At 33.1% G+C, this 13279-nt stretch overlaps 1 protein-coding gene across 1 annotated transcript; it reads right to left on the reverse strand.

The window, feature by feature from the left end:
- Positions 1–10345: 10345 nt before the first annotated feature.
- Positions 10346–11351, reverse strand: LOC131031404 (vacuolar iron transporter homolog 3). The gene has a single exon (XM_057962523.2). It carries the CDS (start codon positions 11326–11328, stop codon positions 10525–10527), a length of 804 nt encoding a protein of 267 aa, XP_057818506.2. The 5' UTR covers positions 11329–11351; the 3' UTR covers positions 10346–10524.
- Positions 11352–13279: the final 1928 nt, after the last annotated feature.

Consider the following 13279-nt stretch of genomic DNA (forward strand, 5'->3'; position numbering starts at 1 on the left):
AAATCTCTAAATCTTTTATCTAATCAAACTAGTTAGAAACTAAATTCTGATTTCTGAGTTTATATCAATCTTAAAGTATTAAAAATAACAAACCATGTGTCTTCTTCATCTTAACAAGTCCTCAAAAATTTTATATTCAAGACTAATTCATTTGAGAAGACAAGATACAAAGTAAAGAGTGGATTTGATATTTAGGTGGACAATGCCTCTTAGATTATTCACGTATCAAGGAGACCAAAAGTGGGATACAATATTTTTATGTGAACACTGCACCGAATAATAAATGCTTACAATAAATGATAATCTTCCCTTGAGGTCCATAATGCAGTCACATCCATAACTAGGTGTAGGCTCCCTAGTCTTTCTACTAAAAACCTTATCAAAGGGTAATCATATCAACACATGGTCCCACATGATTTGTTTTCTTTCTCCATTTTATAAGTGTCTTGTATTTGGGTAACTCATCAAGCCTAGTCGTTGTGACCAAATTTCTATATACTCACCTAAGCTACACTTAAGAGGGGGGATGGGTGGGGGGGGAGCGATAAAAATTAGAACATTTCCATTTTTTTCTATCATCTAAGAAAAGCCTGCATAGGTGGATTTCCCTCGAGAGTTGTAGCTGCTCAATTGCATTCCTACATCTAAGATAGAAGTTTTTATTGTAGTTGACCACCCTTGCACTATAAATTGAGTCTTCCATTGTGAGTTGATCATGAGAGATTAATAGAATGTTTTTCTTACCCCAATTCTTTGTATTTTATAATTTATTTACTTGCATGAGCGTGTTCTTGTTGAACTCAAGCTATGCTAGTACTCTCATTCCTTTAGTTGATCCCTAGATTCAATTGGCATTAGCAAGGAAATAATTTAAATATCTAAGAGAGAATTGAGGAGTAGTAGATGTTGAAGAAATAAGGAGAAAAATTAAATGGTAAGTGCTGGAATGATTAAGTAATTTCTTTCATAGCTTGATATAGATAATAATAGATATGTTTTATGATATTCCTAGTTGTATTTTACTATATTTGGTAAGTTGTAATGTCAACATAAATTCTAGAATTTCTATTATAACTTCTAAAGTCATATATAAATTTAGGAAAATGTAAGTTAAATTTGTATTAAGTTGAATATAAATTAGAAATTCTATAGTGTTGAAGAGAAAACAGACAATTTTTTGTACATGTAACCTATCTCAAAAAAAAAAAAAAATGTCTTATTTATGAAAACACAAGTATAAGTGAAAGTGAATAATATGAGAGAACATTCAACAAATAATGAAATCATAAACAAAGAAAGTGTCTGAAGAGTAGATTGTAGGCATAGCCTAGTCCTAAACAAGTCTAAACTCACAATATAAATTTATCATAACTTTATAAATGTGGATACAATTTTAGAATTCGTCCACCATACCACATAATAAAATTTACAATCATTAACAACCCTCGATTTAATATAAAATTAAATAACATTCTACATTTTTAAAATTAAATTTTTCTCGGTGTAGTTATTGATTGTTTATGAAATTGTAAGTTAATTATAAATTGTGTTTCTAATAGCTAAAATACAATTTAAGTTCAATCTCTGCAATTTTTACTCTCAACAAATTCACAATAAACCAGCATCTCAACACATTCCACACAAATCTCTTTAAATTATGCATACTACACAAAAAGAATATAATATTTAAATACGAGTTCGGCAGGCATTTTGCGAACACTTCTGAAGAGGCAACACTGAAGCAGAAACAAGACTGGCTCATGGCCGAGGTAGAAGAGGAGGATTGTAATAAAAAATAATAAATAAAATTACAAATGAAGTAAATTTCCAATCTGTGAGAGAATAATCATTGAATCCCTAACTTATCCCTCTATCCAGTTGCTAGAGTTTATTCCAAGATTAAGAGAAAATGACTACATATTATAATTAGTACCATCTTGCTGTGATTGCATCGCTATTGTAACGCCATAACTTGAGCTCTTCTACTGACTCCACACCACAAGAATACATATTTACACGAAGCTTAATATGCTATTGCTTTATTACAACATTTCAAAAATATGGAATGAAAATATTGACGAAGTATAGGTATGATCGGTAACTGAACTGGCTTACACTGAATGGTTTTCATTGAGTAGCTATAGAAGGTCAGTTATCGCAAACGTAGAGCTCCTTTGCAGAACGGAATGAAAAACAATATGATATACCTATTGGGACAGCATTAATTGAATTGAAATAATGATAGTAATATCGTTGGAGTCTTCTTTATGTTGAGAGTCTTCTCATACTTCATAGTGTTGTTCACTAGTATTAAAAAGCCTACGCAAGCCAAAGCTTATTACGCAGGCAACCCATCCTCCCAACAGCACTCTTAGACACCCTTTCACAATAGAAGAGCACGCAAAGTAAGCTCCAATGGCGCCAATTAAGATGAGAACCAAGCTGGAAACCCCAGCCAGCAACCCAACTCGAGTTATATAGTGAGTGGCAAAAAACAGCACAGATTAAGGGGAAAAGCGATCCCACAGAAAAAGCAAGAGCCGATACGCAGGCCGCCTCAAGCCCTTTCGCTGTATCCCCAAAAAGCCCGTCCATCCAGCGATGGAATTGTCTGTTCATCAAGGGGTATTGATACGAGGATGGGATCTGGAAGGCTAATTATAAATGTCGCATGTTCGAATCCCTTCAGGGACTTGTTCTCTCTCTGGAAGTTTGCTAGTTCCACGTCGTGCTGCGTTTTAACAGAAATGAATTCGCCAATAGCCATGCTAAATGCCCCCGCCGCCACAGCCGCCAGCGCCGCCTCCAACATGGTTTAACGCATGATTTTTCTGCGCCCGTGCCGATCATCAGCCACACTGTGCTTACAACTCCCTCGTTCACTCCCAGTCCGGCTGCGCGAAGCCATTGCCCTCTTTGCAGATAATCTTTATTTTTCTTTCGGATAGATTTTGGGGAAGAAGGCATGGCAACGACAACGCTGGAATTATTAGGGTTTAGTTTTGGACGAAAACTAGAAGGCGTGGCGATTGGAACGTTAGAAATTTGTGGCTTTGGAATTGGTGATTCCTCTGTAATCCCGCCTCCTGATTCCTTCACCATTCTCTTCAATTCCATTGTCTCCAACTGAAAAATAGACGGGCTGGTTACCCTATTCTCCATTTTTCTCTGCAAGTCTTAGAGATGGAGACAATTTTACTGGTGAAAGTGTTGAGAAACTGTGAGCTCACAAAATCATATAAAATTGCAGTATAAATTATTTGTCAACAAATAAAAGAAAAGTTAAATATATTAACATTCAACAGAACAATATAGTAAAATTATTACAGTATATCAAAGAAACATACACGAAACAAAGCTCATTACAGAGATTTCTAGTAGAGCTCCTTATATAGAGTTTCAATAGCAATCTCTTTATATAGAGTTTTAATAGCAATATAGAATAAGATTAGTGTTATCCTCAATTGAATCATCAATTGTCGAGACAGTAAACTACAAACTAGCCTTTTCAACATACTCTAGCAAAATGTTCTCTTCTTGGGATGATAGTATAAGAAACAATTGGCATGGAATCAAGATTCCTCCTACCTTTGGGAAAAAATCTAGTGCAAGAACGGATGCTATATGGTTTCCTCCAAAGCAAGGTTGGTACAAATTAAACTTTGATGGAGCCTCAAAAGGAAATCCAAGTGCTTCAAGTATAGGATATGTGATTAGAGATCATATAGGAACAGTAATTGGCAAGATGGCCAGGCCACTACTACCGGATACAAATAATATAGAAGAGTTCAAAGCCTTGCATCTAGGCTTAATTGATTGTCACAAACATGGGATCAGAAACCTCATAGTTGAGGGAGACTCAAAGATAGAAATTAATGCAATCAAATCAAGAAGAATCCCAAACTGGCAACTACAGGCAATACTGGATAGCATTATAGAGATCGTGATCAAGCTAGAACAATATGAGGCTAAACATGTCTACAGAGAGGCTAACACTAAAGCAGATTCTCTCTCAAAAACTATAGCAAATGGCATTTCTCTACATTGGCGGGAGGATGACAACAATAATCATGATTTAGGTTACTGAGTGTAAATTATCACTTCTCAGTAGTGGAATTTTGTTTTCACATGTTAAATGCACTCCACTTCAATGCGACTGCACAAGTTTACAGTCTCAATGACTTTCTTTTCAAATTCAAATCTTTTCCGCCAGCTTTTTCCTAAGCGAGCTTGCCACGCCACCTATGAATTCATTTTGCGTTGGCCTTTCTAAAAGAAAAATATTTCCCTCTTCCATCCTAAAAAGACAACCTGTGGATAGTTGACATTGCAAGTATGAGGCATGCGTTGTCCATTTGGACAAGCTCATAATTTCCAACCTCAAGATTTGACATGATGAAAGACAGATATTCCTTGCCATGTTTGCAGGTGCTTTTAATGTTGCAAGGCATTTTGCAGTAAATGCACTTTTAAGCCGTCACTTAATAGCTTTTATTTGGCTTTCTTCCTAAGATTATCAATTTGTTTTATTTCTGCAACCCTCATCACAGAAGCTTATGCTAGCTTATAGAATCTAAGTGATGTCTGGGGAGGAGCCTTTCGGGTTTATTATGAGTGTTTTCCCCAAATCAATTTCATTTTGGAGTGAATACCCCCATCTCATTCTTTGCCTCAACCCACCAAGTTTCTTTCAAACAAATCACAGACCTAAGATTGAAGAGGCTCCTCTTAGTTCCAGAACCCAATAGTTATCCTGACCATTAAGCTCATTCTAGGGAGAGAGCATATTAGCAGAGATGAATACCCTCTAGACCATACGAATATTTAGTCTTTGTTTGTGGCCTCCCTGATGGATATCAAGCTTGAAAAATAGAGAGTCTGGAACCTTACCAGACAACTCTTCCCAGGAGACATCTTGCTTGAATTGCAAGAAATTCTAAACAAAGCTCAATATGACTCTAGTGCTCCATGTCCGAGTGAGAGAATTCTATTCAATATCTCAGGAGAGATGAAATTTTTTTATCCTTTTCTACTAGACCTGATGGGAAAGGACCTTCAAAACCACAAATCCTTTGCCACCATGGCCCTAAGATTTCTGAAATCGAGGTTTCTGGGTGACAATCTAGAGGACACAGGTAGAGAAGAAGAATTCCTAAACTTTGCTAGAATCAATGGTGTTCTACCATCCAAAACAGAAGAAGAGGATTCTTGTGCGGAGCAGAGGAGGCAATGTTGTGGACAAGGGACCATTTGTGCTATTGGAAGAGGAAGGTGATCGACCTCCACGAAGGGAATAGGGAAGAGTTCGTGCTCCAATGCCTCCTCTCATTCATCGAGGAGAGGATTAAACAAATATGTTTTAGCTAGTCTATTTGTTTTAGACGCCCATTATAGAGCACATAGTTGGCTCTTCATTTTTTTTTCTTTGTTTAATCTAAATCTTCTAAATGAAACTCTAACGATGTCTCAGAATTATAAATTTTGTTAAAGCTTTTATAGTTTTCATCTGAGAAGGATAAATGTTTTGTAATCAACAGTTAAGCCTACTCTGAGTTTAGATAAACTCAAGGCTATGAATGTGGTTTTTTCTTCTTTGCATGCTCATGGACATAATTTTATATCCACAATTTTCTTTCCCTACTGGGCCATTGTAGAAATCTGTGGTTTCTTTTGTAAATTTTCTTTAAAATCAATATATTATCCTAGCTCTGCCTATTATCGACCAAAAAAAGAGAATAAGATTAGTGTTTACCATTTCTATGTATGAATGAGGTGTGAGTGGATTAGTAAGGTGTAATCTTCCACAAGATTCCTGTGATGACAATGACTTGAAGGAATAAGTTTCCATATGAAAAGTATATGTTGATCAAGCTCAGGTGTGGTTCGCTGAATCTTTTCAATCACAAATAAAATAAATGCAGTCTGTTACTCTTCCCACGTAAGATATTTTCTCCTCCCATTTTTTAATCCGATGGCATGGTAGATGTTTCAATCAATTTTAACAAAGAAGATAAATTTGGGGACGGTTTTAGTGGCCATTACACCAACAAGAACAAAAAATAGCTGCCTCAAGAAAGCCATGCCAGGTAATTACCTTCTTACCTTAGTTCTTTTTCTTTACCTACAAGTTAAAAGACCTTATATCATCCACAAGATCAGTTTTCTATTCTTTTTTTCATCTTTTTAGGATTTTAATATTATTTATTTTAATAGAAGATTTATATTAGTTATAAGATCATTTTTTCTCAATACAAGAGTACGAATTGTAAGTTCATCCTCATTCAAGATTGTTTTTCATTTTTTATCAATACAAGACCATAAATATTTGGTTGAGCCTCATTTTTTATGTTGTCAAGACCTCGCAATCAACAAGACTTGATCTATGGTGTTCACCAATAGCCAAAAATCAACTATTTGATAGTTCAATATTAACTATCTACTCAAATTTTTTAGGAGTCCTCCGTTTTTTAAATTAAAGGTTTTCCATTTTTCTATAATTTTTAGTTTTAAAAATATAGTTTGGAGCTCCCATTGTATTTCTAGTTAAGATCCAAGCTTCAAATTCCTTTTGAGAAATTTTCAGAGGACTGGACCAGCTTCTATCTTGGTTGTTTTCCACCATATTAAAATCACCTTTTGAAATCCATTCTACCATTGGGATGTTATTGACCATCCAATCCCATAGTTTGCTTCGAGATGGGGAGTCATTAGGTACATAAATGGAGAAAAAACCAATAAATCTTCCTTGAAAGAACAATAGGCACCAAACACAATTATTATTAGCATCAATGCCTAGAGCATTACTGAATTTAGCTAGCCAAGGAACAATACCAATACAACACCTCCACTTCCTTCACTGTGAATAGTAGTTTTGAACCAACCAGCTTTCCATAAAGATTGAAGGGAAATTTGGAGGTGTGTATCTCCAATTTTGACTTCCTGGAGGAAAATCACATCAAGTTTGTAGATTTTTGAGGCTTTCTTAACATGAAATTTTCTAGACGGGATAGATAAACATCGATGTTAGCTATGTTTTCTAACACTTTTCTTCCAACAGAAGTGATTATGCATTCGATACTTTTTGATATTATTTTTCAATAGGCAACAATTGCTAAAGATTTGGAAAAGAAGCACTATAGCAATTCAGATATCCAAGCACAATTAGCTGGCAAATTACAGAAAATTTTGTGCTTTGTACTCCTCGAGAAAAATAACACTTTCTCATCAGGTAACTTGCTTCTTCTTAAAAAAAAGAATATGTACAACCACTTCGCACATTAATATCAATGAATAATATTATTGAGGACTCCATGTTCAAAATGGTAGAGAGTAATTCCATGAAGTTTTAACCTTGGTTATTGGCATTACAAGCAAGAAGTTCCACCATTTCACAGTATACATTCCCCTACATGTCCATGACATATATCTTGATATTTAAATATATTTTATGTGTCATTGATGGATATCAAAAATCATATAAGACTATACAATAAAAGAGAAAACCAAATAATCATAATTAGAGTCACTTATATATAAGCTACCTAAGTATGTGTATATGTTGTCTTTGAATCTTCACTCAAAGTCATAAAGTCATTCAATCTAGAAGTTTGAGCTAGTATACCTTGGCCCTAATGATCTAGAGAATTCCCTTAAGGTGTTTATAATTACAATCCTTAAAAGCTTATCAAACATCAAAGATCAAGGAAAGTTGGTTTCAAAGGGTTGTTCTTTCCCAATTCAAATCCACATAATAGAATTCAAATCTAACACTTAAGATTGAATTCATGACAATTGAGATTGAACTTTTTATTTTATTTCTGTATTTAAATTTCAAGATATACATCACATAGAAAACATAAATTTGAAAATAGTGACAAATTACTTTTGTACATCATCAACATTACTATTTACCATCAACAATAAAAGTGATTTCCCCACTTCTCTCATTTAATTATCACATTTATTTCAATTCATTTATCAATCCTATTAAGTATAATTAAAATTAATTTATACTTATAGATTACATCTATTTAATTAAACTATCTTATTGTGTAAAGTTGTCTTATTCGTTTCAAGATAAAAATTATTTTTATTTAAAATGTTAAAGAAAAGGATTTTAAAAGTTCATGAATGTAAATATTTTCATTTTCATATCTATTTAACATGTTAATATAATTCAGAAAATCCTGAAATTTAATCGATTTATTTTTTATTTTTATTGTTAATATTTGAAAAGTTTAATGTTAAAAAAAAAACTAATATGTAGAATCGAAGAATTGAAACCTAAACGAACCATCAAGTATAGGATTAATCCTTATAATTTGAGTAATGCATATATAAAAAACACTTTCTAAAGGTCATTTTTCAAAATTAGTAAAATCTCCTTCACTATACACAAACTGAAAGGATATCAACATATAAAATTCAAATCAAATGATATCAAAGTAGCAATAGATGTAAACCTATCATACTAAAGGTAGATAAAACAAAATAAATCATTCCCGCACGTAAGTGGATATGCCAAAAGCCACATACTATTTCATGTACCTCTCTAAATAAGTCCTTTGAACTAGATTCATAGCCTAAGACCAACAACAACAAGAACAAAAATTTATTAAACCATTTGTCTTCTTAAAAAGTCCTCAATTTTTTTCTATTCAAGACTAGCTCATATGAGAAGACAAGATACAAAGTAAAGAATGGATTTAATATTCAAGTCGACAAAATGTTTTTATGTTCGCAATAGACCAAATAATAAAAATATTACAATAAATGATAATATTCTTTTCACAAATAATAAAAATATTACAATAAATCATAATCTTCTCTTCATGTGCAGTAATCATATCAACACATGGTCCCACAATGTTTCTTTTCTTTCTCCATTTTATAAGAGTCTTGTATCTAGGTAACTCATCAAGCCTATGTACTCACCGAAGTTGCACTTACTAGGGGGTGTTAAAGTTAAAGTTTGCATAAGTGGATTTCCTTTGAGAATTGTAGCTACTTGATTGCATTCCTACATCCTACATAGAAATTTTTATTTTACTTGGTTGCCCTTGCACTATAAATTGAGTCTTCTATTGTGAGCTTATCATGCCAAGGTATAGAATGTTTTTCTTAGCCTAAGTTTATGAGTTTTATATATTATTTACTTGCATGATGAGTGTGTTCCTTTAGTTGATCCCTAGTTTCAATAGGCATAAGCAAGGAAATAATTTAAATATATGAGAGAGAATTTAGGAATTATAGATGTTGAAGAAGTAAGGAAAAAAATTAAAAGGTGAGTGTTGGAATGATCTAGTAGTTTCTTCCATACCTTGATAAAGATAATAATAGATGTGTTTTATGATATTTCCAGATGTTTTTTACTATATTTGATATGTTGTATTGTCAACATAAATTCTAAAATTTCTATTATAACTAAGTGTTATATATATTCCAAAAATGTAAGTTAAATTTATATGAAGTTGAATATAAATTCTATATTGTGTTGAAGCACTAAGTGTTGGTCTCTACTATATGGACAAATAAATTTGACACTTTTTTCTATATATAACCTATTTCAAAAAAAAAAGGTATTTTATTTATGCAAACAAAAATATAAATAAAAGTGAATACTATAAAAGAACATTCAACAACTAATGAAATCATAAACAAACATAATAAAATATACATCATTAACAACCCTCAATTTAATATAAAATTAAATAACATTTAATTTTTCTCTGTCTAGTTATTTCCCTATTTATTGATTGCTTGTTTATGAAATTGTTAGTTAATTATACATTGTGTTTCTAACATATAGTAATAGTTAAAATACAATTTAAGATCGATCTTTGTAATTTTTACTCTTGAACAACTTCACAATAAACCAGCATCTCAACACATTCCGCACAAATATCTTTTAAATATACATACTACACAAAAAGAATATTGTATTTGAATCAGAGTTCGCCAGGCACTTCTGAAGAGGCAACACTGAAGAATAAACAAGACTGGCTCATGCCCGAGGTAGAAGAGGAGGATTGTAATAAAAGATAATAAATAAAACTACAAATGAAGTAAATTTCCAATCTGTGAGAGAATAATCATTGAATCCCTGACTTATTCCTCTATCCAGTTGCTAGAGTTTATTCCATAATTAAGAGAAAAAAATGACTAGATATTATAAGTACCATGTTGCTGTGATTGCATCACTATTGTAACAGCATAACTGGAGCTCTTCTACTGACTCCACATCCACAAGAATACATATTTACACGAAGCTTAATATGCTATTGCCTATTACAACACTTCAAAAATATAGAATGAAAACATTGACGAAGTATAGGTCTGATCATTAACTGAACTGGCTTACACTGAATGGTTTTGATTGAGTAGCTATAGAAGATCAGTTATTGCAAACCTAGAGCTCCTTTGCATAACGGAATGAAAAACAACATATTCCCATTGGGACAGCATTAATTGAAATGAAATAATGATAGTAAGATCCTTGGAATCTCATTTGGGTTGACAGTCTAGTCATACTTCATACTGTTGTTCACTACTATTAAAGAGCTTGCGCAAGCCAAAGCTTACTACACAAGCAATCCATCCACCCAACAGCACTCTTAAACTCCCTTTCACAATTGAAGAACAAGCAAAGTAAGCTCCAATGGCGCCAATCAAGATGAGAACCAAGCTAGAAACCCCAGCCAGCAACCAAACTCGAGTTATATAGTGAGTGGCAAAAACCGCAGAGATTAAGGGGAAAAGCGCTCCCACAGAAAAAGCAAGAGCCGATGCGCAAGCCGCCTCAATAGGATCTGGAAGGCTAATTATAAATGTGGCGTGTTCGAATCCCTTGAGGGACTTGTTCTCCCTCTGGAAGTTCGCCAGTTCTACATCGTGCTGTATTTTCACAGAAATGAATTCGCCAATGGCCATGCTACATGACCCCGCCGCCACAGCCGCCAGCCCCGTATCCAGCATGGTTTTTACGCCCGACTTTCCCGCGCCCGTCCCAATCATCAGCCATGCTGTGCTCACAACTCCCTCGTTCAATCCCAGAACAGCTGCGCGAAGCCATTGCCCTCTTTGCAGATAATCTCTTTTTTTCTTTCGGACAGTTTTTGGGGAAGAAGGCATGGCAACGACAACGCTGGAATTTTTAGGGTTTGGTTTCGGAGAAGGCGTGGCAATGGGAACGTTTGAATTTTGAGGCTTTGAAATTGGTGATTCCTCTGTAATTCCGCCTCCTAATTCCTTCATCATTCTCTTCAATTCCATTGTCTCCAACTGAAAAATAGACGGGCTGGAAACCCTATTCTCCATTTTTTTCTGCATGTCTTAGGTATGGAGATAATTTGAGAAACTGTGAGCTCAGAAAATCTTATAAGAAAAAGATAGACAAAATAACATTCAACAAAACAAGAATGTGACAATACCAGAAAAACATCCACAGAACGAAGCTCCTTACAGAGATTTCCAGTAGAGCTCCTTATATAGACTTTCAATCTAGCAATATAAAATAAGTCTTTTACCATTTCTATGTTGAGGTGTAAATGGACTGCTAAGGTGTTATCTTCCAGAAGATTCCTGTGACAATAACTTGAGGGAACAAGTTTCCATATGAAAAGTATATACCGATCAAGCTCAGCTGTAGTTCACTGGATCTTTACACCCAAAAATAAAATAAATAGATTGTGCTACTGTTCTTCAGATTTTTTAATCGTATGGCGTGGGAGATGGTTCAGTCAATTCTAACAAAGAAGAGCAACTTGGGGACGGTTTTAGTGGCCAGAATACCGACAAGAACAGAAAATAGCTGCCTCGAGAAAGCCATGCCAGGTAATAGCCTGCTTGCTTATCAAGCCACCTTTATGTTAGGGTTTTCATTTTATTTAATAGGAGATCATATATCATCTAAATAAAAGATTATTTATTTAAAGAGTATCAATATTATCTGTAAGGTCATTTTGGTTTTATACAAAGAGCATGAGTTTTAAGATGAGTTTCATTCTTTTATGGTTTCAAGATTTTGCATTAATAAGATTTGATTTGTGATGTTCATCAATCAAATAGTCTATAAAAACATCAAAGCGATTTATTAATTATATTTATTAACTAATTTAAAAATTAAAATAAATCAAAAAATAATTCTTTTTATTTATTTTCAATTAATGATAAAATACAATCAGATATATCCTCATCTATACATAGACATTATCATTTAGAAAGTCTATTATTTTAAATTTCAATTATGACTATATATTCCTCAAACTTTTTAGGAATCTTCATTTAAAAAAATAAAGATTCTCCACTACTTTAATTTGTTTTATAAAAACAGAACAAATAATATATAGAACTACTTGACACATTAGTAGCGTTGAACAATATGCTTTTAAATAACATTTATTTTTGTTTGATTGAGTTTATATGAAAATGTTGCGTATAACCTACGTCTTCTTTTGTTTAGATGAAGCAGCACATGGATTTAATTTTTATTTTAATAAATATTATAAAGATATTTTTTTGTTTCATATATTTTAATTATACCCAAAACATATAAAACAAAGAACAAGTCAGCTCTTTTATTAACAGGCGCCGGCATAACTCGAGTTTTATATTTCTCTTTTGACTAATAAATTTTAATTTTATATTGAGGGCGTAAACTATGATTTCAAAATATGGTGGGATCTTTAACTCACATTATAACACTCAAAATCTGTATACATTTTTGTACCAGTGTTTTAATGGAATTATATATTTATAAGTGATAATTGTGTTATTTAAATTGGTTTCAATTTTTATTTCTTTATATTTTACTTCATATCAATATATATATACATTTTTTTTATTTTGATATTATCATCTTATTATTTAAGTTCATTTTGTACTTCTTATAATTGATCTCATTTTAATTGAAAGAGGGGTTAAAATTCATTCAATCACAAAAAGAGATACAAAGTAAGAAGGGCCATGTATCCAACAGAGAAAGGGCATTACACAACCCTTTCATTTCCCGCTAAGAGATCCAACACATGAGACAATTAGGAATGTAATTGTCCCCTATCCACAATATTCCAACTTTGCATTTGATCAGAAGCCCATCTGGCCAAAAAATCTACAATGTCATTCCACTCCCTAGGAATGTGAGTTAAAGTAACATATGTCAAGGAGCCACACAATTGAAGAGTCTATCTAATAACCAAAGCTATGTGCCATCTAGCATCATCTAGTTGTTGTCCATTCAACAAAGTCACCACCACTTGAGAATCAAGTTCACAAATAATCC

Source organism: Cryptomeria japonica, chromosome 4 (assembly GCF_030272615.1).
Source record: "Cryptomeria japonica chromosome 4, Sugi_1.0, whole genome shotgun sequence".
In the NCBI taxonomy this organism is placed as follows: domain Eukaryota; kingdom Viridiplantae; phylum Streptophyta; class Pinopsida; order Cupressales; family Cupressaceae; genus Cryptomeria; species Cryptomeria japonica.